This window comes from Bidens hawaiensis, unplaced genomic scaffold (assembly GCF_021521415.1).
Source record: "Bidens hawaiensis isolate Kalapana, Puna unplaced genomic scaffold, B.hawaiensis_p1.1 tig00001842_1, whole genome shotgun sequence".
Taxonomy (NCBI): domain Eukaryota; kingdom Viridiplantae; phylum Streptophyta; class Magnoliopsida; order Asterales; family Asteraceae; genus Bidens; species Bidens hawaiensis.
Genome location: NW_027491102.1, coordinates 607615 through 635169, shown reverse-complemented (window position 1 = coordinate 635169; position 27555 = coordinate 607615). Strand labels below are relative to the sequence as shown.

At 36.0% G+C, this 27555-nt stretch overlaps 1 protein-coding gene across 1 annotated transcript; it reads right to left on the bottom strand.

Moving 5' to 3' along the window:
- Nucleotides 1–23727: 23727 nt before the first annotated feature.
- Nucleotides 23728–26741, bottom strand: LOC143597874 (myb family transcription factor APL-like). The gene is made up of 8 exons (XM_077076255.1): nucleotides 26396–26741; nucleotides 26191–26267; nucleotides 25990–26056; nucleotides 25814–25865; nucleotides 25690–25732; nucleotides 25462–25606; nucleotides 24348–24548; nucleotides 23728–24214 (listed from the first exon to the last, which is right to left on the bottom strand). The coding sequence occupies exons 1-8, from the start codon at nucleotides 26625–26627 to the stop codon at nucleotides 23925–23927; spliced, it is 1107 nt and encodes a 368-aa protein (XP_076932370.1). The 5' UTR covers nucleotides 26628–26741; the 3' UTR covers nucleotides 23728–23924.
- Nucleotides 26742–27555: the final 814 nt, after the last annotated feature.

Here is a 27555-nt window from a genome sequence, read left to right as displayed (position 1 = left end):
CGACAATTCTTGCATTTCCGACGGGGCTAGACGATAAGGAACCTTGGCCATGGGCATTGCGCTGGGCACAAGATCGATTCGGAATTCGATTGGACGAACGGGTGGAAGACCGGTGACATCATCGGGAAAGACATCGGGGAAATCACGAACAATGGAAATATCTTGGATCTTCCTTTCCTTTTTGTCTTTTGTCAACGAGAGAGCTAGAAACGGAACATACTTTTGGCGTAAGTACTTTTGCGATTGGGAGCACGACATGAGATTAAGTCTTCTAGAAGTAATGTTTCCAAAGACTTTAAGAATTTTACCGTTGACTAGCGGAATGCGAATGAATTTATCGAAACAAATGACTTCGGCAAGGTGCAAAGATAACCAATCCATGCCTACTATGACATCGAAACTTCCCATTTGCATCGGGATGAGATCGATGGAGAATTTATGATTATCATGGATGAGGGTACAATCACGGACGACGGTGTTTATGGTAATAGAGTTGCCATTGGCGACTTCAACGGAAAACGATCGGGAAAGCTTAGTTCAAGGCATAGCAAGTTTCGACTCAAATTTCAAAGATATAAAACTTCTATCGGCACCAGTATCAAATAAAATAGAAGCCAAATGATGGTTCACCAAAAACATACCGTTCACGATATCGTTTGCCACTTGAGCTTGATTTGCATTCATCATGAAAGTTCGCCCTTGATTGCCATGGTTGACTTGAGGTGCTTTGTGGAGGAGGTGGTGGTGCTTGTATAGCTTGGATGGGTTGGATGAGTGGTGCATTGAGTTGGGGAAGTTGGGGTTGATAAGTTTGAACTTGATAGGCTTGGGTTTGGTAGTAAGGTATGGTCACGGTTTGGGCTTGGTTGGCAAAGGTTAATCATGGTCAATTGTTGCAGAAATGGTTGAGATCGCCACAATTGAAGAAAACTCGGGGTGGTTGGGTTTGGTTTGGTGTGTTGGGTGCAAAACGGTTTTGGGTATTATAGGGAGTGATTCTTGGTTGGTTGGTTGGGTTGGGTTTGTTGTGCGGATCGGCATGTAGTGTTGAGATGGCCAAAACGGTTACAAATAGTGCATTGGCGACCTGGCAAATGTGATGGGTGGTGTAGTTGGCAAGTGTTTCATAGCGGGAAAGTACCGGCATAGGGTCTTCGGTTTTGGGGAGCTTGGGTTTGGTTTGGTTTTGTTGTGGTTGGGGTTGGGTAACAGCAAAGTTTCGGTGATTGGTTTTGGGTTTCTTTTTGTTGTTGTTCTTGTGTCGGGAAGAGTTGGAGTAGTTTATGGCTTGTGGTGCGGGTTCAACCTTGGCTTTCGGTGTGGGCTCGGGCTTGGATTTCTCACTCGGTTTCTTGAGGGTTAGAGTGCCCGCCTTCACATGATTTTTCGATAGCGCATCCGCTAAAGTGATGGCGTCCTCAAGATTCACTGGTTTGCTACTCATAATGGAGTCCCGGATTTGCATTGGTAAACCCCTAATGTATTTGTCAAGCTCGCGCTCAGTCGGGGTAACCAAGTGAGGGACAAGAATACTCAACTCGTGAAAACGGAGCGAATAAGCGGCATTATCACCACTTTCTTGCTTTAGGTTCCAAAATTCTTCCTCGAGCTTTTAGAGCTCGTGTTTGGGACAGAATTTCTTCATCATAAGCGCCTTGAGATTGGCCCATAGAAGAGCCATATCCGTATCCGAACCTTGGAGGTGCATAACACTACCCCACCATGTTGGAGCGGTTTTTCTAAACATGCATGAAGCGAAATTTGTCTTTTTCGCTTCAGGGCATTCGCTATGTCGAAACACACTCTCGGGGCATTCGCTATGTTGGAGCGGTCTAAAACCTCACTGACCGGAGCCGGAGAAGCAACTACCAAAGATAACAAGGGGTATTATATTATATATATGTTGTGCCACCATAAACAAGTATTATTGAGACTATATATGTTAATTAGAATGAAATATTAAACTCAGTTTGACTTTTAGAAGTCAAACCTTGAAGAACACATAAACAAACAACCTTGAATCTATGGAGTTTGAGAGAGAAATTAAAGTTGTAGCAGGGGAAAATGAGATGAAATGGTGGTGTATATATAGGGTAATGTTGGTAGTCAAATATGGGTGTTAAACACAAGAAATTCCATGCAAAAAGGGTCCAAACAAGGCACAAAACAACAAATAAACGGGTTGCTGATCTGCAGCCCGTCGCGCTATGCGACGCTTATGAGGTCTCCCCCATCGCGTGGCGCAATGGGGTGGTGGCTAGATTCTTCAAACTTTGAAAATTTGCATATTTAGCCCCTGTAGTTCGTTTTAAGTGATTTTAACGCGTTTTAAAGACCGAAAAGGATGTTTTCAAAACCCAACAAGTGTAAAACAATATTGTAACATAAATTCCATTATTTTGATTATATCCGAGGTTTCAGTTTACAAAACGGGTCGGTTTACATGATAAAAGTTTACAAAATGAGTACTAATCGAGACCCGAAATTGACGAATGTCACAACAATATTCATAGAATTTTGTGTTATACTCACGGAAGTTAGTCCCTATGACTTTATGATTAAGAAATTTGGTTTGGATTTGATCAGTTTCGTGCATAGGGCAAAACTTTGCCATCAACATTTCTTTGAATTCTTCCCATGAAAGATTATACAACACTTGTCGACCTTTGCTCATTATCATCGTGTTCCACCTTTCTAGCGCTTCGCCCTTGAACATTTGGGCAGAATATTGTATCTTTTCTTGGTCGTAGCACTTTCTTATGATCACTATCGATTCCATTTCTTCCAGCCACCTCACATTCGTAATGGCTCCCTTGTCACCATCAAACTCTTTGGGTCCAAAGTATTTGAAGTCTTTGAACGAGCAACCACTTATCTTTAGTTTCTTAAACTCCTGTCTAACTCCTCCATCAACATTGGACTCATGAACACTTCTTCTATATGAGATGTTTTAGGACGGGATTTGACAGATTTTCGGGAAAGTTCAACAAATTGGGAATCTTTTGATTGCCTATTGAGACCTAGCCTCAGTTTCAGCTCCAATGGCATCTTTTACTATTTGTTGTATTTGTTTCATGTATTTGTCAGGAATTTGTTCTTCTTTTTCTTTCTCGGGGTCTTTTCCCTTTTCTTTTCTTTTCTTTTACTTGCTTCATTTCGTGAAGCTTCAGCGTTATTGCTTTGTGACATTTTCTTTTCTTTTTCAACTTTTTCTTTTTATCTGAAATTTTACAAATTTCTTTTCTTAAGACACATGTTTTATTTATTCCACAACATATATCATAAAATGATATATATTTATTTTTACAACATTCATATATGTATCATTTACTTGATATATATATATATATATATATATATATATATATATATGTATCTATCCTTGTTTATTGTTACAAGTACTATTACACATAACAACAAAGTTTACATTAACACATACAACCCTCACAACTTCATACTCTCGTCTTCATTTCTTCAATCTTTCATAAACTTCTTCACTATTTTAATCATCTTGTTGCATTTCCTTAGAAGTTTTTCTCCTATCTTCTTCTTTCCATCCACTGCTATCTTCTTCCTAAGGTCATCCGTTTCATGCAAGACTCGGTCCAAATGCTCTTCTTGTGATTGAGGCATCTCGTTTGGGTACCCATACTTTGGTGGTAGATCGCGATAACCCATCATCACTATATCATAATGGTTCTTCGGTTCTGGGTACGAAGATGTGGTCATATCAGATGAGTAATGGAAGAAAGCTTCGGCCGCTTCGTTTTGCTTGCGGATTTCATTGGCTTTCTCTTCTTCCGTCAGGATTGTGCCTTGGTAGGGTGGAAAACTTGATGACGATTTGTTCTTGAGTTCTTCGTGATATTGCACATAAGGATATACAGAGCCATAACTCAAGTTTTTGTGGAAGAAAGGTTGCACACTTTTTTGTCCAGGCGGGCAGTCACAGTCGGATAGTTCTTCCATTGGTGTTGTTTCTTCTTCGGGTTATTCCTCAGGTTCCTCCTCAGATTCTTCTTTAGGTTCCTCTTCTTTTTCTTCTTCCGGATCCTCTTCTTCCATCAACTTTGCAGTCTCGTGGAATGTTGGGGGTATTTGGAAGCTTTCGTATGGGATCATCACTCTCATTCTTGGCTTTTGGGATGCTCATTTAGAAGATTTGGGTGGGAATTCACATCATCGAGTGTATATGTTCCGGTATGCCATCGTCGTTGATCAGAATGGCATTGCATCCAATCTGAATAGGGGGATCTTGTTTATTCATTTATTTGTTTATTGGCGAGGAATGCATATGATGGATGAGGATTTGGCGGTACATATGTTGGGACCTCGGACGGATAGTACGGCGGAATCTCCAATGGTTGATTTGTAGGAATCTTCGATGGGTGGTACATTGGAATGCTCGATGGGAGGTAGCTTGAGTGTCTTGGGGCCTGATATTCTTGCCTTGGTGGGTCATCGGGTAGAGTGATTGGACATTGCTCGGTACCGGGGAAATATATTGGCTTGGTTCGATCAATTGTCACGTCTTGGTTATAGAATGCCTCATAGTAATCTTCACTCATATTATCTTTTGGTAGGGGTTCGAGGATTCCAACCTTCTTTGCCCTTCGGTCATAAGTATTCATCATCTTCTTGAAAGACATATAATATGTTGGGTGGTTTAGAGTGAGGAAGGAAAGATGTTAGTGCAAGGTTTTGCGTCTCGAGTCTTTGTATTTATCATTAACGTATTTCTCGTTTGTTTTAATGTAATAAACAATTAATTTACTTTGTAGTTCGTTAATGTAATAGTCTAGTTCGCTAAGGATGTTTAGCGAACTAGATCTAAGTTATTTCCCTCCTGATTCGTTAAGGATGTTTAACGAATCAGGGGGTGATTCATTAAGTTTAGTTTCATTTAAATGTATGTAACGAAGTAGACTCTAGTTCACTATGGAATGTTAGCGAACTAGGTCTATCTTCTATATATAGTGAACACTGTTCACAGTTTAATTTAAGTTTTGAGATTAACATAACGAACCTCTGTCCAATCTCTCTCAAGCTTCATTCTAATTATTAAATCTAATTTTATACATACACATACTATAAACTAATACGAATATATAAAACAATCAATACACATATTCAATAGCAACAATGAACTAGATCTGTTAAGTATTAATTGAGCCTTGGATCTGAGATCTAACACGCTTTCTCAAGTGATATCAGAGCTTTCGATCATTCAATTGCTCTTGATTCGTGTGTTTAATTGTAATTTGGACTGATTTAGTGTTAATTTTGGCATAAGTTTGATTACGGTTTGAATTTGATTCAGTTTGAGCTTGATTTGGATTGATTATGGCTCAATTGGATTGGATCTGAGGTTGTTAAGGTATTGGGAAGTTATTGTGATTTGGAATTGGAATTTGGGTTGTGTTTGTGTGGATTGAGGTTTGGATCTGTTTTGGCCGAAACAGAGGATAGTTTTAGTTCAAATTGGATTCAGATTAAGGATAATTAAATTACGAGGGGGTATTGATTTGGTTTCGCGTTGTGATGACGAGTATTTTTGTAATTGACTTGTGCGATTTGGTTGAATATTGAGTGTGGATTACAAATCGGATTTCTGGGTTTGATGTTCATAAGTTTCCAGATTTCTGGAAAATCCAGATGAAGATTTGAAGATTTGATGATTTAAGTCTGATTCGTTAACTTCAGCTTGATTCGTTAAGTCATTCAACTTGATTCGTTAAAGTATTTAGCCAATTCGTTATGAATTTTGGTTAATTCGTTAACCAGTTTGCTATTCATTCTGATTCGTGTTAACTAACTTGTGTGACACGTGTCTTGCCTCGGGATTTGAGTTATAACAACCTTTTGCCACATGGCATTCGTTGTCAGAAGTTTGTTACAAACCGTTGTAACAAACTCATTCGTTATAAGTTGATTCGTTAATCAACTGTAGCAATTCATTCTCTAATTCGCTAAGCTTTTCTTAATCGATTCGTTTAGCTAATTTGTTATTTGACTGGTTCGTTGACCTTCGAATTCGTTAATCATCAGATTCGTTTAAACCATTTCTGATCCGTTACTTGATCACACTTTACTTCGTTAAATTGTGATTCATTAATTACGTTTCACAGTTCGTTACCATTACTGTTTCCCATTCGTTAATCTTAATTTTCAACTCTAGTCCTTAGAGTTTAAAATTTATCAAAAATGGCTGGTATGTATGCTTTAGCTTCACAGAATATGTTAATGCAACAAATGTTGCAACTGAAATTTATCAAACATGGCTGGTATGTATGCTTTAGCTTCGAAATTTCCAAGGTTAATGAAATTTAGAGATTTTGCTGAATGGGAACCTCGGTTCCGTGCTCATTTGGGTTCTGTTCACCCTGACTGTTCATATTGTCTAGATGAGGTATACGTTGTTCCAATGATTGGTGATGACACTATTGGTTATACTCCTAAAGCTATTTCTCAATATTCACAAGAAGAGAAGAAAGCATTAGAGATCGAGACAAAGGCTTATTCTACTCTTACTATGGCTTTACCCGAAAATATCTTTCACCAAGTGGGTAGCATATAGATATGTGCTTCCTATTCCAACATATTCGTATGAGGAGTATGGGAAATACAGCTGAGAGTAAGAAGGTGATGCTCAAGTTTCAGTTTTGAAACTTTAATTTATTGAAGGGTGAAACAGTTGAAGAGATGACTACAAGGTTTAATCACTTAATTGCTGAGATGGACAAGATGAAATTGGAAGTTTCTGAGATGGATAAGACTGACACTATTAAAAGTGTACTTCCAAGTTCTTATTCCATATTTTTAATGGTTCTGAAAGAAAATATTTATTTCTTGAATGAAGACTTCACTGCAATTGAATTCTTGCAAAATATTGAAGCAAGAGAATACGATCTTAAGTGTCATAAATCTTCCAAGGAAAGTCAAGATCATGCTTTCTATGGTAGAATTATGCCTCTAAGTTCAACTATCTCTCCAATAATTGCTTTCCTTACCCAAACTGCAAGTGAAAAAGAATCAGCTATCTTTAATGATCCAAGAGCATGTTTTTATACTGCCGGTAATTCTGGATCACCTGGTGGTTCTGGAAGTTCATCTACTACTAATCCATTTGCTTCACCACCTAGTGTAAACATGAAGGAAGTTGAACAAAATTTTTCTTTTCTAACAGCCTTTATGTCTTCATATGAAAACTTGGTGAGTACTAAGATAGCCACAAGTGATCTAACTGATGAGGATTATGATCAGATTGATCCAGATGAATTGGAAATCATGGACTTAAAGTGGAACATGGCTATGATCGTCGGTAAAGTTAAGAGATTCATGCAAATGACACCTTAAATAAGAAATTGAGATTTGACAAGTTAAAAGTGAAATGCTATAATTGTCAAGAGTTTGGGCATTTTGCAAAGGAATGTGACAAACCGAAGAAGAAGTATATCGGTCCTCATGGTCAACATCAAAATTCTTCTACACCACGAGGTAGTGATGATGAAAAGAAACCATCTACTCCTGGGTCACAGGCAATGTTGGCATATGGAAATGATTGGTCACAACGTTTACTGTGTAATGACAAACAAGCAAATTTGGCTATGTTTGGGCTAACTAAAGACTGTCAAGATGCAAGTGAAAGTGAGTTGTCCTCAGATTATGATTCTGACAATTCATGTGGCAAGTCTCCAACTGTGTTTGCTTGCATGGCAAAGATCAATGAGGTTAGTCATTCTATCTCTGCTACTTCATCTGTTAAATTAAATTGTGTTGACTGTGAATCTAACAAACATAAGATAGAAGCTTTGAAAAATCACAATGATAGTCTAGTAAGAGAAATTGCTTCTCTGAAGGGTACTTATCGACAATATCTTGAATCTCAAATGAGATCTCGAGAAAAGATTGAAGCATTGTCGAAAAGTAACCACGATCTCAAGGCTGAGTTATCTGTGAAAATGACGATTAACGACCAAAAGTTTCAAGAAATTTTGAAACATAGATCAAAGATAACTGAACTTGAGAATGAGGTTCTCGAGTTGAAGAACAAATTGGGTAAATTTTGAAATTCTTCTTTTCTGTTGAATGAAATTATTGAAGTGTCTGGAAAACAAAAGGATTCAAAGAAAGGCATCGGTTTTGTTGAAATTCCGCCACCTTTTCACAATGACTATAAAATTAATCCTTTTGCTAAACGAGACGAAGAGGTAATTGTGAAAGAACCTGTGATTTCAGAAAATGCTAAACCTATTAAATCTGAAACTGTTAAAACCCAATTTGCTCCTCCAAAACCTCATGTTGAAAGCAACAAAGTCTTTGTTGAAAATGTTGACAAAGTAATTATTGAGGATGTGTTTGAACCCAAGGTTATACACAAGAACAAGAACATTCCTAGTTCTAATCATATTCTTTGCGAGCCACATTAATTTGAGGAATCTGTGTATGGTTCACACAAGCCTCAAGTGACAAATTCAGAACAAGTGAAAGTTAAACCTGTGAAGGCAAAGAAGTCAGAAAAACCGAAAATTTCTGATGAGGACTTAATGAGTTTCATTAATCCTTCTAGTTCTAAGCCATCATCTGCTAGAGTTTTTAAGTTAAAAGGAATGATACTATGTTCACTGAAAAGGATATCCCGATTAGTATCATTAAACCGGAACTAATTGAGAGCGTCTTTTACAATGAAACTGACAAGTTGAAAGATTTGGAACGTCAATATGTTTGTGCCAAAACATCGAACTCATCAGACACGGTAATGAAAGCAAACCAATTGTTAAAAAAATCTAAAAAGGAAAAGTTTTTCCAATTGTTCTAATCTTGACTTTTATATGAAAAAGAAGTCTTGTTACTTCTGATGATTTGGCCAAACGATTTACTGAAAATGTAAGTTATCAACCTTCGGTTGCCTATGTTTCTACTAAACCTCAACATGGTCATGTTGACATACGAATTTGCTTTTTGTGTGGTTAACAAGGTCATGTAGTGAGAAACTGTGGTCAACAGAAATCTCAATATCTCCATCCTTTTGTCAAGGACCACTCTAAACCGGTTCCTGTGATTAAGGAGATCTTGAAACGACCAATGTCGTGTGAGGATGATACACATATCATGTTTTCTAACGTGAATCCTCGTAAGGTAATTCACGTGAATGAAACTCATGGTCAAGTGAAACCGAAATTTGTTCCAACTGAGCCCATATGTAGGGACACGAATTCAAATATTGTTCAAGCTGCTTACCTATGACGAAAGTCTAGGAAGCCAGCAACATATTCTCAAGTTGCTGAACAACAGTTAAGGTCTGTTCAAATTAATGATCAAAGAGAAACTTAAAAGGTACCCAAGACTGAGGCATGGGCTGCCTTTTTGAACTAATCATCTTTACTTTGTGTGCAGGGTACATCCAAGACTGTATCTGGTGAAAACTGGATAATGGATAGTAGATGTTCTCGTCATACCACAGGAAATCTCGACCTATTAACCAATGTGAAAAATATTCAAGGGGGTTATGTAGCATTTGCTGGGAATTCAGGGGGCATGATCACACAAGAGGGTGAAGTTTCAAATGGTCACATAACTTTTGAAAAAGTTAATTATTGTGACAATGTGGACCATAATTTATTGAGTGTGTCACAGATTTGCGATAAGAAGTACACCACGGTATTTACTGACAAAGAGTGTCTTATTTTGAAACCAGGATATGTGATTCCTGAGGACATGGTTGTCATGCGATCACCACGATCAAATGATATTTATGTCTTAAATATGAGTTCTAAAGTATCAACTTCTATTGAAACATGTTTTATCTCCAAAGCAACCGAGAAGGACTTTATTATTCTATGGCATCGTAGAATGGGTCATATTCATGTCCGAAAGATGAATTATTTAATGGCTAATGACTTAGTTGAGGGTGTCTCATTGAAGAACTTTAAGTTATCTGACCATTGCATTGCATGCAAGAAGGGCAAGCAGAAGAAAAAATCCCATCCTTCTAAGATATTAAATTCCATGGATACTCCTCTTGAACGACTCCATATGGATCTGTTTGGTCCTGTGAATCGTGCGAGTATCTTTGGGGATTGGTATTGTCTTGTTGTCACTGATGATTATTCAAGATACTCATGGGTGTTATTTATGAGTTCGAAAGATCAAACACCGGTTTTGGTACAAAACCTTATCACTAAGATCGAATCACTATACAAACAAAAGGTGAGGAGAATTCGAAGTGATAATGGTACTGAATTCAAGAACAATGTATTGGATTTCTTTTGCATTCAAAAAGGAATTCACCGAGAATATAGTGCACCTTATGTACCTCAACAAAATGGTGTTGCTGAACGAAAGAATAGAACCTTGACTGAAGCTGCAAGAACTATGCTTGCTGATTCTAAGCTTCCCGTCCAATTCTGGAATGAGGCGGTGAATACAGCTTGTTATACGCTTAATCGAGTTTTAACAGTTAAACGACTCAATAAGACAAGTTACAAGCTTTTAAACAATCGAAAGCCTAACTTAAAGTGCCTGGAACCGTTTAGGTGTCCTTGTACAATGTTGAAGAAGGATACGGGTAAATTTGAAGAAAAAGCTATCGAAGGATATTTCTTGGGATATGCGTCTCCAAAGAAACGGGTATTTAATTTCCCTTCTGGTTGTGTTGAGGAATGGTATCATGTGGATTGTCAAAAGTACACCACTCCTCCTCAAGGGAAAGGTCCCGACTGGATGTTTGACTATAATGGCTTATTTAAATCATTTACTCCTTCAACTGAACACATCGATGAAGATCTGGTTCGTGCATGCTTTGAAGACCAGTGGGCCATTCCAAGATTTTCAAGTTCTAGTGATGTTGAAGCTCCACCTGTAGCTCCAACTGAAGAACCTCATGTTGCTTCTCCAGCTGCTTTTGATAATGCATCTACTTATGATGATGATGATCAGGTTAATGATAATGTTATTGACCTTGATAGTAATGTTTCATCTCCCGAGCTTGGTGAACATTACATTAATTTATTTGATAATGTTATTGTTCCTGAGAATCCTACTCTTCGGATTCATGGTTATCATCCACAGGAAAACATCATTGGAGAACTTGATGTGGGAGTTCGTACACGTCATCAAGTTGCTTCGTCAAGTGCCAATAACGTATTGTGTGCATATGCTGATTTACATTCGTCGGGAATTATAAATCTTGCAAACTTCACTTGTTTTCTATCTCAAGTTGAGCCAACGACGGCCTGTAAGGCACTTGAAGATCCTTCTTGGGTAGAAGCTATGCAAGAAGAACTAAAGCAATTTGCACGTTTGGGTGTTTGGGACTTAATCGACAAACCTGCTAGAGTCAAGAAAGCGATTCCGACTAAGTGGGTATTTAAGTGTAAGAAAGACGATCGAGGGGTGATCGTAAGAAACAAAGCACGTTTAGTGGTGCAAGGTTTTCATCAGCAAGAGGGTGTTGATTACACAGAAGTATATGCTCCAGTTGCAAGATTAGAGTCGATTCGAATCTTTCTGGCATATGCTGCTTATACGAATATCAAAGTCTATCAAATGGAAGTTAAAAGTGCTTTTCTCAATGGTGAACTACACGAGGAAGTGTTTGTTTTACAGCCTCCTGGTTTTGAAGATCCTGATTATCCGGACCAAGTTTACTGATTAAACAAGGCCCTGTATGGTTTACATCAAGCCCTGAGAGCTTGGTATGGCACGCTCGCCGACCATCTGACTGATAATGGCTTCAAACGAGGGACTGTCGACAGCACTTTATTTCATAAAATTGTTGGTAACGATCTTCTCGTAGTTCAGATTTATGTCGATGACATTATCTTTGGGTCTACAAACGACACGTTGTGTAAGGAGTTCGAGAAGTCCATGCAAACGAAGTTCGAGATGAGCTCGATGGGAGAGATGAATTTCTTTTTAGGGTTGCAAGTTCACCAGTCTGCAAACGGAATCTTTATTCACCAGAACAAGTATGTGAACGATGTCTTGAGCCGATTCAAGATATCTGCCGGAAAAATCCCTTCTACTCCTCTTCATGTGGGTCACAATTTATCACCGGATGAATTAGAGGATACCGTTGATCCCACCCTCTATTGTGCCATGATCAGTTCTTTAATGTATCTAACGGCTTCTCGCCCCGACATTATGTTTGCTGTTTGTCTTTGTGCTAGGTTTTAATCAAGTCCCCGAGTGACTCCCTAGCTGCAGTTAAGAGAATACTTCAGTATCTGAGGGGAAATCCAGACATCGGGTTGTGGTACCCCAAGGACGATAAATTTGAGCTTACTGCCTTCTCAGACTCGGACTATGGAGGTTGCAAGATCAACTTCAAATCAACGACTGCAGGATGTCAATTTTTAGGAAACCGGCTTGTTTCCTGGCAGTGTAAGAAGCAGACAACGGTCTCCACTTCAATCGCCGAAGCTGAGTATGTTGCAGCTTCAAGTTACTGTTCCTAGGTTTTGTGGATACAACAACATCTTCGCGACTGCGGTTTGAAGTTTCTTACTACTCCTATTTTGATTGATAATTCTGCTGCAATTTCTATCACAAAGAATCCCGTACAACATTCAAAAACAAAACATATCGAAATTCGATATCATTTTATACGGGATTTCTTTGAGAAGAAGTTGATTGACCTTGAGAAAGTACATACTGACTTTCAGAAAGCCGGTCTGTTTACCAAAGCTTCTGATAAAACGCGTTTTCAATTTTTGCTTGGTTTAAATGGATTGAAGACCCTCGCTGATATCCTTAAACAAGGATGACTATCTTTATTTTCTGTCATTTTTCTTTTAAAATTTATTTTGGTTTTGTGGGATGATAAACTAGAAACTACAAAAATATTGTGCTTTTCGTGTGTATAGATAAAACCCAAAAACATTAAAAATTTTAAAATCCAAAAACATTTGAAAATTTAGAAAAATCAAAAATATTATGATTTCTTTCCTTTAATGTTTTTTTTAATATTTTGAAAAACCAAAAACATGAATTTTGAAATTTCAAAAAGATTGTGATTTCAGTTTTGTACAGAAAAATCCGAAAATTCAAAAAGATTGCAAAATTTATTTTTATTTATAAGAAAAGAGAAAAAGACAAAAAGATTGTGTTTTTAAAGTATGTATAGAGAAAAACCAAACAGATTTTTGCATGCGTTCGCTGAAAATTATGTCAATTATCTACATTTGAAGGACATATACTTGTATATGTTTGGTCCTGATAGTTTCTTGTGAACCTTCAGGATAGCCATTTACCTGATAATGGAAAGTAGTTGGGGCGTTCATTATGCGTTTTTAGATTATTTTCTCGCTGAAAATTATGTCGGTTATTGAAGTTTGTGAAGCATGCTTGCATGTCTTGGTCCTATTATTCACTTGTGAATTGATAGAACAGCCACTTATTTATAGACTTAAGTTAACTGGGGCGATTAAATTTATCTTTATTTTGTTTTATGCTCCTTAATATTTTGAGTTTTTGAAGCAAAAAGAGAAAATGATAGTACATTGACTATCTTAACTCCAAATCCAGCAAGAAGTAAGCTTAAAAGACTGTGTGCTTAATTGCATTGGTGCATTGGTAGGTCTTAAAACAAACAAGTAGAGTAAATTATGTGATATAAATATAATGAAACGCCAAATTGAAAGAGGTGTTAGTCTCTAGGAAAGTCTCGGTAAGGATGGCAGAAATGTAATAATCTGTCATACTCAAGCCTTATAATTGTTTGATCTCCCAAAAATAAAATAAAGCAAATAACAAGTATTGAGGTTATGGACATTGTGAATCTTTATGCGGCTTAATCATCTGGGTATTCATATGCATGAATATTTTATTCGCTTTTAGAGCAAACCCAAAGTCATTAAACTTGATCACTGATATACCTCGTACAAATCCAAATTACTGACTTGATCAAAATCCGTTGTTAGTCATACATTGTTCCTCCCTTGCGTGCGTCTTAATACCATTAAGAAACGGACCCCAGGGGATACAATTTATGTAAGCCGACAGATGGACTCGTGCATATTCACTCATAGTAACAGAAAATCAATGCATTGCTCATAAACTTCTATAAAAATCAAAATTTTGATCAACAATATAATGGTTTAAGTCAAGTTGGGGTGATACGGAAAAAAAAACAAATTAAGCTTGAACCGATATTAGAGGCTGATAGTTTCTGATATTCTGTGCTCTAATTGAACTGTTAATCATATCACAAAAACACTTGAAAGTTTGTTATTAGATTTAAGTGGACAACAATACCAATGACCGACTTAACACCATTCATAATATCGCTGAAATATAGAACTGTGATGAAAGGGCAATTTTGTCAATATGATTCTCTGCTTAAACTCAACAAAAGTCCAAAAATATGTACTGCTTTTGAAAAGTCATACAAAAAGACAAAAATACGTTACATTTTAAATTTTCGGATGATTTTCTGGTAAATATTTTGTTTTATGTCAAAAATTTCAAAATATCAAAAAGATTTTGCTTTTTATCTTTTACATATTATTTAATCTTTCTAAATTATTCGATGTATCGAGAGCAGTCACGCGCTCTGACATCAATTATGATTAATTTAAATTATTTTAAGTTATCGGTTTCAAAACGTGAAACGGCTTTTAAGATATTCGATTATCGAGAATAAAGGTTCTCGGTAATTTTTTTAAGGTATAGTTAATTATTTAAATTCTTTAATTCTTTAATTTATGTTTAAATATTTAAAATTCATTGATTTAATTTATTTAAAGTTAAAATTAAATAATGTTTAATTAGTTAATTATGGATAACGAATTAGGTTGTTTTTAACGAACTACATTCTTGTTCGTTCACCTAATTCGCTTCCGCACTCTGTAACGAAACACAACTAGTTCGTTATGCATTTTTAACGAATCAAGACACGAATTGAACCTAATTCGTTATGCCACGTATTATGTTAACTTTAACAAATTGGGTCGATTCGTTAAATTAAATTTCTAACGAATCTGTTTGATTCGTACATTGGGAAGCGTGTAAGGACAGTGTATATAGGACGGCGTGTATACGAACCGTTCTATACATCGTCTTCTTCTTCCTTACACATAAAGTTACTCTGCTCAAATTTTTTCAAATTTTTCGATCTTTGAAATTCAGACTTTTGAGTATACCATTGTGTTCATAAGATAAAGATGATCACATCTTTGTGATTTTCGTCAAAAATGGCAAAGATTTGCTATGTTAATTATGAGAATTTGATATCGGGGTTTTAAGATTTATAAAATCTTCATTATCTGATTAAATACCAGGTTATAGTATTGTATGTTGATCACTGTAATCGGAATGGATTTCCGAGACCCTTGGTGACCTTTAATCATAATTTGATTGATTGTTTGTCAGGTTAGTGAGTGATTGTTGTTTTTCGAGTTGTTATGCTGTGTTCAAACCCTTAATAACCTAGCTTATTTCATGATTTTGAACTTCAAATCGTTTCCATTTGCTTCGCATTGAGTTTCCGAAATCTTTACGACTGACGATTCGGTTGTTCAACGATAATTATCTAGTAATTGATTTCCAAATTGCAATGTTGACTTTGAGTGTTCTTGGTTAATTTTGACCTTGACCCAGTGAAGTCAAAGATTAAGTTATTAATTGACCATTCGTTAGATTTAGCGAATTGGAACTCCTCTATGTCCAATTCGTTAAATTATTCACACGAACTAGGATAGCGATTTATCTTCATAACGAATCAGATGGAAATTCGTTAAATTATAACGAATTGATTATTAATTCGTTCTCCTTCAATAGTACTTTGCTATTTCTAATTCATTTCTAATTTACTTGATAACGACTTTGCTGATTCGTTAGACACTTGATAACGAATGACATATTCAAAATTGATTATTTAAATTAAATTTTTCATATTAGTTTAATTTTCTTATTTATACAAGTAATAAATTTATAAATGTTTTGGTTATGATTATTGAATTTTACTGATTCTCGTTATCATTATCTTTAGACTTATGGCTGATAACATGGAACAAGCTCCGCCTGTTGATGAACCACAACAAATTCAGGATGCACAACAAGCTCAAGATGCTAATCAACCAGCTGAGGAAGTTCCTTTACTTCCTTATGACCCTCGGCATAACGTGTGTGCATTCGTTGATACAAACTTTCCCGATGAGGATGTCTTTGGTGGTATGCTGACATTTATACGTCGTTCTCGTATTCATTACGCTGTTACTGCTAATCTGGACATTAGATTAAGCATCGTTCGTCAATTCTGGAACACCGCTCAATATGTCAAAGCTAAGGACCATATAGCTGCTGTGGTTAATAACAAACCAATTTTCGTCTCAGTTGACACAGTTCGAAGAGTGTTACAATTTGATGACACAATTGATGATCCGAGTGAATATGATAAAGAACTGATCAAGGGACTGTTTATACGATTGTTTTATGCTAGTCGTCTTACTGAGTCTATGTATAACAAGGCATACTTGTGTCCCCAATACAAGTATTTACTTCATGTTCTTATTCACTGCCTTGGTGGAGGTAAGGGTGGGTTTGACGAATGTCGCGTTGCGTTACAATCTGCATTTGTTACACTTGTTCCGAACAAGCATTACAATTTTTCTGAAATGATCTTCGTTCATATGAAAGAAAATTGTATTCCTGGAAAACGACACGTGAAATTCTTGATGTATTCGCGTTTTGTCCAATTGTTTGTAAATGATGCTATCAGGGATTTGGTGCTTGATCCGAATGATAAGAATGATAAGTTTAAATTGGATAATATGAAGGTAGATACAATGCGAAGAATGAAACTGTACCGTCAATCTCCTCCTCCCAGATTCAAGAGATTGATTGGTCATCCTGCTAATCCTGATTATGTATGTCCTCCCGAGGATCGCTGGATTCATGATGACTCAGATTCCTAGCGTGAGGGATGAGAAGGTGGGAACGATGCTGGTGATGATGGAGATAATGGGGGTAATGGTGGAGTTGGTGGTAATGAGGGGAATAGTGATGCAGCTCTTCGAGAACAACAAGCTGCAGTTGATGTTGCGTTAGCGGCTACCATTGCAGCTCAACGATAACGTAAACGTAAAGGTAAAGAGCTGGCAACTGAAGGTTCATCAAAGCGTCGAGTTTCGGATGGGGCTGGCATCTCGTTTGGAGTTCAACCTCCAAGGTCGTCCACTCCTCAATGCCCGGCGGTGTCGCTTACTACTAGCACCCAGGAGCTTACTCTAACGACTACGCTCACATCGGATCCACAGCTTGGTATGATTCCTCACTCTGTTCTATCTTCTATACCAAGACCGACGACTGCTACCTCGGTGATTCTTCCTACACCAATGATGATGCCTCCACCTGATATTTCATTCTTGAGGCTCAGTCGACCAATGGGTCCAGTTCAGCCTGTTCCTCCTTCTGTTGCTGTTTCATCACACGATCAGCAGATGAGTATGGTATTGAGTCTCTTACATTTGTATGAAAATCAAATGTCTGCTGATCGTATGAATCAAGAACGTCTGATGGAGAACCAAAAGAAGCTGCTCAGCTATGTTTCTTTCTGCCAAAAGGAAACAAGAGCCCTTCGTGAGATTGTTGAGTCTCAGGGGGTGAAAATTAAAGAACAAGAGGAGCTTATTCTGCAACTGACATGCAAACATGATGCACTGAAAAAGCTCAAGAACGATGATGAGGATCTAGATGAGTCTTGTGCTGGTGGTGAGACTAAACAAACTCAAGACCCAGCTTCTGGTGCAGGTACGAGTTCTGTTGATGATTCAGGCAAACACATCATTGTTTATCATGACAACTCAGCTGCCAAACCTATTGAGATGATCGAGGCCGATACGGTTATTTTTATGGATGGTGAGGGGGTGATCCGAAGCATGGTGAATGCCGATGAAATAGTTGTGGGACGTTTTGTTGATAAATCACTGACACGAGAGCAGATTGCTATCTTGCTTGGTCTGAATGAAGACGAGATGACCGTGTTAGAAGCTGAGCCCGATGTTGAGGTAATTAATGATGATGAGATCTTAAATGATCCTACTGTTGAGATGAGTACGGATTATATTTATGAGAATGAGGAGGTTGAGGTGGAGGATGTGACTGCTGAGGATTACCCTGATCTGTTTCAACACACCAATGTTGATCAGGGTGCTCCAGTATTTAATGAAGAAATGGTTAAAGAAGCAGAAGACCATCTTGAGAAGACGCTCAAGGGAAAGAATGTCGTTGATACGAAAGTTGATCCTAGGGCTGATCCGTCCTTGGATGACATTCATAGTTGGTTCGCTCATCAAGTCAACAGGGTTGGTAAGATTATTAATATACACAGGTACGTTGATAAAGAATCACAAGAAGCCATCGCACGCGCCAAAGCCAATCAAAAGACTACGTTCAAGGCCGTGTCGAAAGTTCAAGGGAATATCATTTCTTGGCTTCATGATTCTGAGTTGAACGTTTGTATTGTCAAATGGGAGAAAGGCGTTCAGTACTATTGATTTTGTGTTTCAACAAGTAAAACTGATTATCAATTAGATCTTCATTAAGTCGTGTCAATTGTTTGGATTCAGTTCTGACAATCAACATAGCCAATCGTTAGGTCTTTTGATTTACATATTTTAACAAGAAATCGTCCAAAGAAGTTTATCATTTATCTAACTTGTTTCAAAACCCGAACCCTGGAATTTGGTTATTTTCATATCATTGTTTACAAACAACTCATTTAAATCGCTTGACATCGTCTGTCCACTTTAATTATTTTACAATAAAATTTGAGTTTCACTTGCACTTTTCACTTATTCCCTGTAGATTCGACACCTTACATGCCCTAGCTAGTAAAGGTATTTTATAAGTGTTTTTTATTGACCTTTCGACATTGATCAGGATACGCCGCTTGTACATCCTATATATAAGTGCCCTTAAATGATTTTCATTTGGAGCGTTGTTTTGACACTATATATTCCAGGTTATGCGTTATGATAAAATCTAAAAGTTATATTTTAAAATTTTCTTTTCCTCAAAAGTTAATGGTTTTGTTATAATGCCTTTAATTTCGAGACGAAATTCCCTAAAGTATGGGAGAATGTAACAACTCGGGTTTTTTGAACTTGTAATTTATATCAGTTACCCGACCACTTTATGTTCGGGAAATTTTATCGCGTTTATCGAGTAAAGTATTTTGTATAATATTATTATTTAATTACTTATATAAAATATATATACAACTTTCTTGTTTTGGCAAAAATGACCCAAACTAAACTTTTACCTAACTTTGTTTCCACACCATAACTTCAGGGACTGGATTGCAAATATTATAAAACTTATTATATAACCAGGATCTAAGACCCAAATTCGTTTACCCATAATGTGACCCGTGACCAGATTAATACCCTTGGACCACAATCTTCGCGTCTGGTTTGGAATTGAATTGTGATCTTTATATATCTTACCATTCCTGGCTTCACCGATGCTACTATTAGGAAACTACGATCTTTTGCGATACGTATGAACATAATATACAACCATCTTCACCCATTTCATGGAAAACCCTACAGCGTACACCATAACTCAATTAATTGTGCGTATAGCACCCTCTCGCCATCGCATATCGAAACCCCATGCTTAATTGGATTATAACAGCTTCTACATATCTATTCGTGGTCTTGTTTTGGACCGTCGGGTTTGTTTGCAGTGCACCATCAATCATCAACGTGATCGGTAATTGTTTATATGGTTAGATTCGCCTTGATCGCCTCTTCAATAACCCTAACAATAATTAATCAAACAATAACGAGATTAAACGAATTGAGTTGTTAGGGTTCTTATTTGAATCTGTTGCCTAGACTGTCTGTTTATATTTTTTTTAGTTCGAAAGTTGTTAACAAACTGATAGCCTAGATCAGTTGACTTGGACTTATGTGTTTGTTTCTTGGGGACGGCTGTCGGTGCGGGTTTGAATTTCGGCAGCTCGTTTTTGTAGCTATTTTTTTGTTATTAATCCATTTTAACATATTTAATAATTTAAATGATGTTATTAATATCATAAAACCTATAAAAGATATATTCTATTTAAACTGACATCTTGGAGTATATGTTGTTTTCAGATATCGTTAAAATCTTTCGTTTACGTATATATATACATATATATCTATATCCATATATATATATATGTATGTATTATAAGTGTATTTTAATAATCATAAATCATAGTTATTTTATTTGAACCCGACACCATCATTGGTGTTTTCTCGTCTTTAAACGTCTTTATAAATTTGTTTATATTAATTTTATATATAAAAATATTATATATATGTGTGTGTGTGTATCATTCTTTAAACAAAAAATTGTAACAATCGTATTTTAAACGTATTAATTATATTTATAAAATTAGATTTTTGTTAAATATTCCAAGATACATATTGTGTGATTAACGTATATAATTTAACGTTGGCATTAAATTATTTAATATATTACAAGTTATATTTTTTTTATGTACACATTCATAATTGCTTTATATTTAATTAAATATCATTTAAATAATTGTATAATGGTATATATTTAAAACTAATAATAATTTCATGATAACAATAACCGTAGAGTTCAATCATTCAATCAATAACATTACAATCCCAAACTTAACTCAAAATCACATCGAAATCTTAATTCATTAAATCATATTATATCTTTTATAATTAATTTTTATTATTATTTAACTAGGAATCCTTGACGGTATATCCCGAAGGGGTTTAACGTTCTCACATCATCACTTATTTTCCATTCATCCGATCATGTGAGTAATCACTCCCCTTTTTACTTATTTTAAATTTTTTGGGGACATGTGCGTATTTACAGTATTTATCTATTATCTAGTATTCAAAATCGTAAATGTTTAATCCTTGTGTGTATATTAGTTTATATCTAACTTGTTATTTCTTACTTGCTTTATTTGAATACATATCGGAGAGGTCCAACATATTCACATTATAGTATGATCGTACCAGTGACGAAACTACGGGAGGGTCCGGGGGGTCCGTTGACCCTCCGGCGAACCTCTGGTGACTGAATATTTGTCAACACCGATGCTTCACAGGTAAACTCTGTTGGAGTTTGACCCTTCAAATCACCCTATATTGTTTTAAGTGTAAGATGGTGAAGATAGATGGTGTTTTTCTGGCCGTAAAGCTCATCCTCTGTATGGTTTGTGGATAAGGAAGAAGATGAATACTGAAATATAAATAAAGGTAAATTAGTAAAAGATGAAAGAGAAATTGTTTATGGATATGTACTTTTGACTAATAACACTATACACATATCAGTCAAATATATATTTATTATTGATAGTTTTTATATGCTATAAATTATTTAAATTATGTTATATTCTGCCACTCAAGGATCAGTATGTGTATATTTATTTTCTTTTGAAAGCATATGATATTATTAAAGTTCCTGCTATCGTTTTTCTAAACATTTATATAACCAAGCATTTTTTTTATTATGTCTCCTTTTACAGAAGGTATATTATAAGAAATTAGCAAACATAAAGGTTTTAATAAAATTCATTAAACATTAATAATTATACTAATAATACAAGGGTTAATAATGTGCCAAGTTGTTATAAAATGAAACTTTAGGTGATCAGGCCATGCATTAATCCGTTAATGATTGTCCGGTTAATATTATATTGTGACCCCTCGGTTGAAAAGTTCTGGTTCCGTCACTGGATCATACGACCGTCGTAGTGGCCAGCGTCCGACGCATTGACAATGGTTTCACCGACATCTCATTCTTGGTAACCAATGTCCATTCGCATGGCAACGGTTTAGCCCTTTATGTATGGTTTGGTTGATTGTTTATATGCTATGGTTTAACCGTTTCTTCTCACAGGTCCAGTTTGCATCTTTCTTTATTTATTATATATTATTACTGTTGTGTTATGTCTTAAACTGGTCTTTTACTCACTCAACATGAGTTGTTGACAAAAATATATTTTATACGCATTTATATGTTATCAGCTTGGTTGTTTAGCGAAATAAAGATCACGTAGAGCTGCCCTCTCTTAGGATACAAACTTAATTGATCATTGTTGTAATTTCTTAATCTTGATGTACTTAACTCTAATTGTTTTATTTAAATAAATTAAATAGATAGTGTCATTATCAGTTTGCATGATAGTACCTTGAGAGCTGTGAGCAATCAGCTTACCCCCGACATTTACGTGGTGTGACAATTCTTTTGTTAGAAGCATTGTTCTGGTTGGAGGTCACAATGCAAGGTATGAACACTCAAGAGTTTAAGAAATTGAAATGAAATGACCTGAAGAAGCTGGTTATTTAAAATTTCTGTCCCTGGACTGTAATTGACCGAGTGCAAACTGAATTCCTCGTAACATGACTCATCGCCAGTATACTTCCGGATTCAATGAAATGGTAGGACTAGTTCCCTAAAGAAAGGAGAATGAAATGTTACATTCCAAGACTACCACGGAAAAGTTTGTACATTTTTAAAGCAAGTGCACCGAAGACGTTTGGGTCAGTGGTTGAGCTGAGGGTATTGTTTATGAGGAAGTCCTTGGGGTTGACCCAATCCCTGATGAGCCAAATATGAAATGGTCTGACTCTTTGAAATGACTTAGGCCGGATAACTTTGGACCTAAAAGGAAATTTAGAAGCAAGGGATGAGGTTGACTAGTTTAGGAAGTATAGAAGAAAACATTTAGCGAATGTCAGATTGCATAGAGGAACTCACGAACATTTGTCAAATGTGTCGATATCAATGGTGACATGAATACAGGATCTGTAGGATTACTTCCATCTTGAAAGGTATTTGGTGCTTTACCAAGGCTAGCACGGTTAATCATGATATCAATCCAAGTGTCCGTCAAATCTATGTTTCAAGTATGGGAAGACCTGACACTTCTCACATGACTGTAATCTTATCATTGTTATTAGAAATATGACCACCAGGCCCAACCCAACCCAAGATTTCTGATGTTTGCTTGTGAGTAATCTAACCATTGAAAAAAATGACTTCATATGAAAAAAAATCCTAGGTTTGCTACTGACTGTAAGCATACATGATGACAACCTTTGATATCAAAGCCCAAAAGTAGAACCGGATTTCTAAGTTCTAATACATTTATAATGCAATCCTTAAGATCATTCTGTCCGAGATCGGGTTATAGTTTGAAGACCAAATCTATTGGTTATCCATGCGAATGATTGGGCTATTATTTCTTCAACTAGGTTCGAGTAGGATGATCAATCTTTATTATACACAGAGTGTTGCGTGTTTACCATATGAACCATATTGTAGTGTCATAGTGTGTATGCTTATATGGTTAATTTTCTCCAGGCTTTTGACTTCGACTCCACTGTGATATCCTTTACAAACTGATGAATTCACATACTACTGTTAGAGTCTCAGTCACACCCCCTAGCCACCTGAGTCCCGACCCCAAGTTTCTTTCACGAATGAGCATGAAATGAACACATAATCAATGGATTCATACTCCAAGGAATAACGTTGGCATGATGCATAATGCAGATTGCTGATGCTCCTTAATTTATTTAGCGGTGACTATTGATGAATATACATACATTTAAGTGAATAAACTACCAAAATCTGATCTTCATGATTTATTCGAATTAAATGGGACACATGCTACAATTAAATTGAACAATAAAACAGTATTGCGGGAGTACATTAATCACCAAAAATAAAGCATGCATACATCCGAAAACATAAGTTCTTTACATTCAATTTATGTCTATCAATATGTAACACCAACCAAGTTAGCAATCATTTAGTTATACACTCAGATAAGTTACCAACTAGCGTTTATAAATTTATACATATAACTCGAATGTAAAATATTATATAATCTAACACAGGAACATATTTATATATGTGTGTGTATTAGGAATGAGCTAGCCAAAGAAAGAGCTTCTTCCTTGTGGAGACATATTTGAGTTACTGTTAGTAGAGAGTGTGCCCTTCATGTTATCCATAGAATTATTTGATGACAATGGCGGTCTTCTAGGTGACGTTCTCTCCAACTTTATCTGATGATGATCCATATTGTGACTACTAGCTAAAGTTAATGCCTTTGTTTCAAAAATGTGATTAGGGACAGTTGAATCCAGATCACCCACTCCTTGTCGGTGATGATCGTCGTTATCTGTCCACATTAAGGGGCTCTTTCGGAGTGCGCCAGTATCTGTGCTATATCCAAATCATATCATTTAAAACTTAATTCATCCATACATATACTATATATGCATATATAGTATGCACATTAAAAATTGGTTTTTCGCTTATGGCACTTTAAAATTAATGATGTAGAAGAGCACCACCTGCAGTTCCTAAGCCTGGTGGAGATGGTGATGGTGAAGTGCCATAAAGGTTAAGCTCTTGAAAGGATGTAAAATTAGCCGTTGGCACGTAATCACCTCGAAAAAGCATGGCACTACCTCTATGGTCCGGTGCTGGTTGATCAACAAGTTTAGTGCTGCTAGTGCTCGCATTGATATTCATATTCAATATTCCAATGCCTGCAACAATATTTCCAATCACTTTGTTGGAAGAATAAAATGTAGCTAGTCAATGGTACGTAGTTTATAAGTTAGTTACAATTAGTTGGTTAACCAATTAGTTGTTTGTGGGTTGTTTGTATAAGTAGTATGCATACCTAAGTAGGAGTATTGTAGCAACTTATAGCTTGTACACATAAATCACAAAAGTTTAATTTCATGGTATCAAAGCATTTGATCGAATTTTCTGTTTATTGTAACCATATATACAATCAAACAATGAACCCTTTTTTTTTTACTTTTCTGAAAATTAGGCATCAAATCCTGAATTTTTGAAAACATCAACAAAGATGTGCTAATGTCCTACTGAAATCAATTTCTTTTTCTTTTCATGTAGCAACCAACAAGTGTACCAAACGTTGTTCGTTCCGGAATCAAATTATAGTACAAAAGAAAAACAGCATTGGGCCAACCACATGGGTTAAGTGATTGGGCCTTCTCCATTGAAAAAAACACACTGGGCTTCTCATGAACCACTTTACTGAAAGTTTTTACTATTTTTTTTCCACCTTTATGTTTATTTTTAGCTACGGAAGAATGAGATTTTCATATTCATATCCCGCTATTTGTTTCACGCTATACTTTGATAACATTTAGCTTGAGGAAGAATGTTAAGAGCATAAAATTAACTAGATAATGATAGTTAGTTAACTTAGTAACACTTAGTTAAGTCATTAACTATATCTACTTGTATTTTGACTATATATTTTCAATTAGTATAAATACCAGAAGGGAAGTGTAACAACTTGTAACATACAAAAACAAATCTCAAATCACATTCTTTGTATTCTAGGTTTCATATATATTTCTGTATCTTCTCCCTATATTAGATAGTATTAGTACTATACAAAAGTTTTCACACTTTATATATTACCATTATTATTGTAAACACCACCAGCACCACCAGAAGCCGCAGCAGCCATGCTTTGATCTCCGGCTAACGTTTGACAAGCTTTCTCCAGTATTGACTGCATGTATTTCCCTTGTGCCTCTATCCTTAATTGCAAATGCCGTTGTACCTGCAAAATATATATATAACACCAACTATAAGTTTTTTTTTGGTCTACAAAGAGTCGAATATCATCAGCCGGCAGGTATGTACCTCTAATTGTTCATGAAGTCTTCTCTGAACCTCAATCTGCATCCTGTTTAGTTACACCAAAATTTGACATTAAGACTATATATTAATAGAATACACAAGTTGTATGTAGGAAACGAATACTTACTCGTTCATACTTATTATTCCAGAAGATGATACATTACTGTTTCGTTGAAGTTCTAAAAGGATAAAAATATTCCGACCATTAGTGCTCGCATTTTTGAACATATATATAGATTCTTAAGCCATTTTTATTACGATACAATAAATGATCACACACATGAGTACATATATATAACTCACCTCTTTCACTTTCTTTCATTGAGTGATCATTAAATTCCTTGTGAGGCTGCTTTCCTAGCCTGAATTTCTGTTTTTAAACCCGATCGAAATCAAGAAAAGATATTACAAACCTTTATCCACAAATTTATAGTTATTTTTGTATAGTAATTAATTCATATATATAATTTTTATTGTGTAAGTTACGTATATGAAAAAACCAACCTGAAGATGGCTCTTGAGATGGTAAAGTGTGAGGCCCTTCACACCCATGACTCTCATGATTGTCTTTGGTGTTGCCTCTACAAATTTACAAACACAAACAACATCAGTCAACAATCATGGAGACCAGATCTATGTTACATATGAACACACATACAATACACATATATGAATCAAAAGTAAATAAGACTAGTTATTTTTAGCATACTATCAGGTCCTCCAAGCTGAGCAACCGCATCAACGAATCGCTCATGGAGCTCGACGGTCCACCTGAGGCGCGGTTTGGGGTCCGTGGTGACCACAAGACCCGAGTCACCTTGCATGGTACCAGAGCCATGGTTGTTGTTAGCACCAGCACCACACATGTTGGATCTTTCATGAGGATGATTATGATGATTGTGAAGTGAGTTCATAGCGGGTGCTTTCTTCGAATGGAACATTCTTTTCGTGTCTCTTGATCTCTCGGTGTGTGTGTAAGCTAGAGAGATTCACGAAGAACAAATGCGATATGCAAACAGGAAGAAGAATAGGGTTCGTCTTATAAAGATGGGAAACCCTTTTTTGAGGTTAAGTTGATATTATAGCGCCTCAAGAAGAAGCTAACTTTGCTAGCAATTAAGATTACATTAATAATTAATGAAAAGCTTAATAACTGTCACTGTTTAGTAGTTTTAACCACAAAAAAGAAAAGGGATAAAGAGTAAAGAATAAAAAGAAGAGAATCTATGCTCTTTGAATGTGTGTGTTTATATATATATGTACACACTTCACTTTAGTTTGTATTAATTTGCAATAAGATTGGAACTAGATTAACTTCTTAATTTGATGTTGGAAATAGAAAACATATTATTAACTGATAATATATAACTGAATAGAGATGATCAGAGATAAACATACAAACTTGATATTTGGATTGAGTTAATTAGTTTAAAAGACACATGTTACCAACCTAATAGTAATATATAGATAACAACAAAGACAAGAGACAAATAATTAGATCATCCTTTGTTTTGAGCTTAATCACTACAAACACATGTTATAAGACTTTCACCGACAGACCCATTAATCGGCAAGTGGATCTCGTCGGTGATACTGATACATCCATCCATCGACAAACGTCACGCAGGTCGGGCATAATGCATTTTCCGAAGAAATTTACCGAGTGATCGGCTTAACAACGATAAATTCCATAGGTCAATAATATATAGCGACTTTTACCATGACAATTTCACCCACAAACTAGCAACGCAGTACGTTTTCACCGATGGATTAGTGACAAAGGATACAGTCAGATTACTAACAATATATTCCATATGTCAATAATTGTTTTTGTAAATTGTAAAAATAATATGTACCGTAAACAAAAAA

Coding starts and splice junctions, on each gene's coding strand:
- LOC143597874 (XM_077076255.1), bottom strand. CDS start 26,627: ATGTTCCATTCGAAGAAAGCACCCGCTATGAACTCACTTCACAATCAT. Junction 25,866..25,989: donor AATGAAAGAAAGTGAAAGAG/GTGAGTTATATA, acceptor TTATCCTTTTAG/AACTTCAACGAAACAGTAAT. Junction 24,549..25,461: donor TGGTGTTTACAATAATAATG/GTAATATATAAA, acceptor ATATTGTTGCAG/GCATTGGAATATTGAATATG.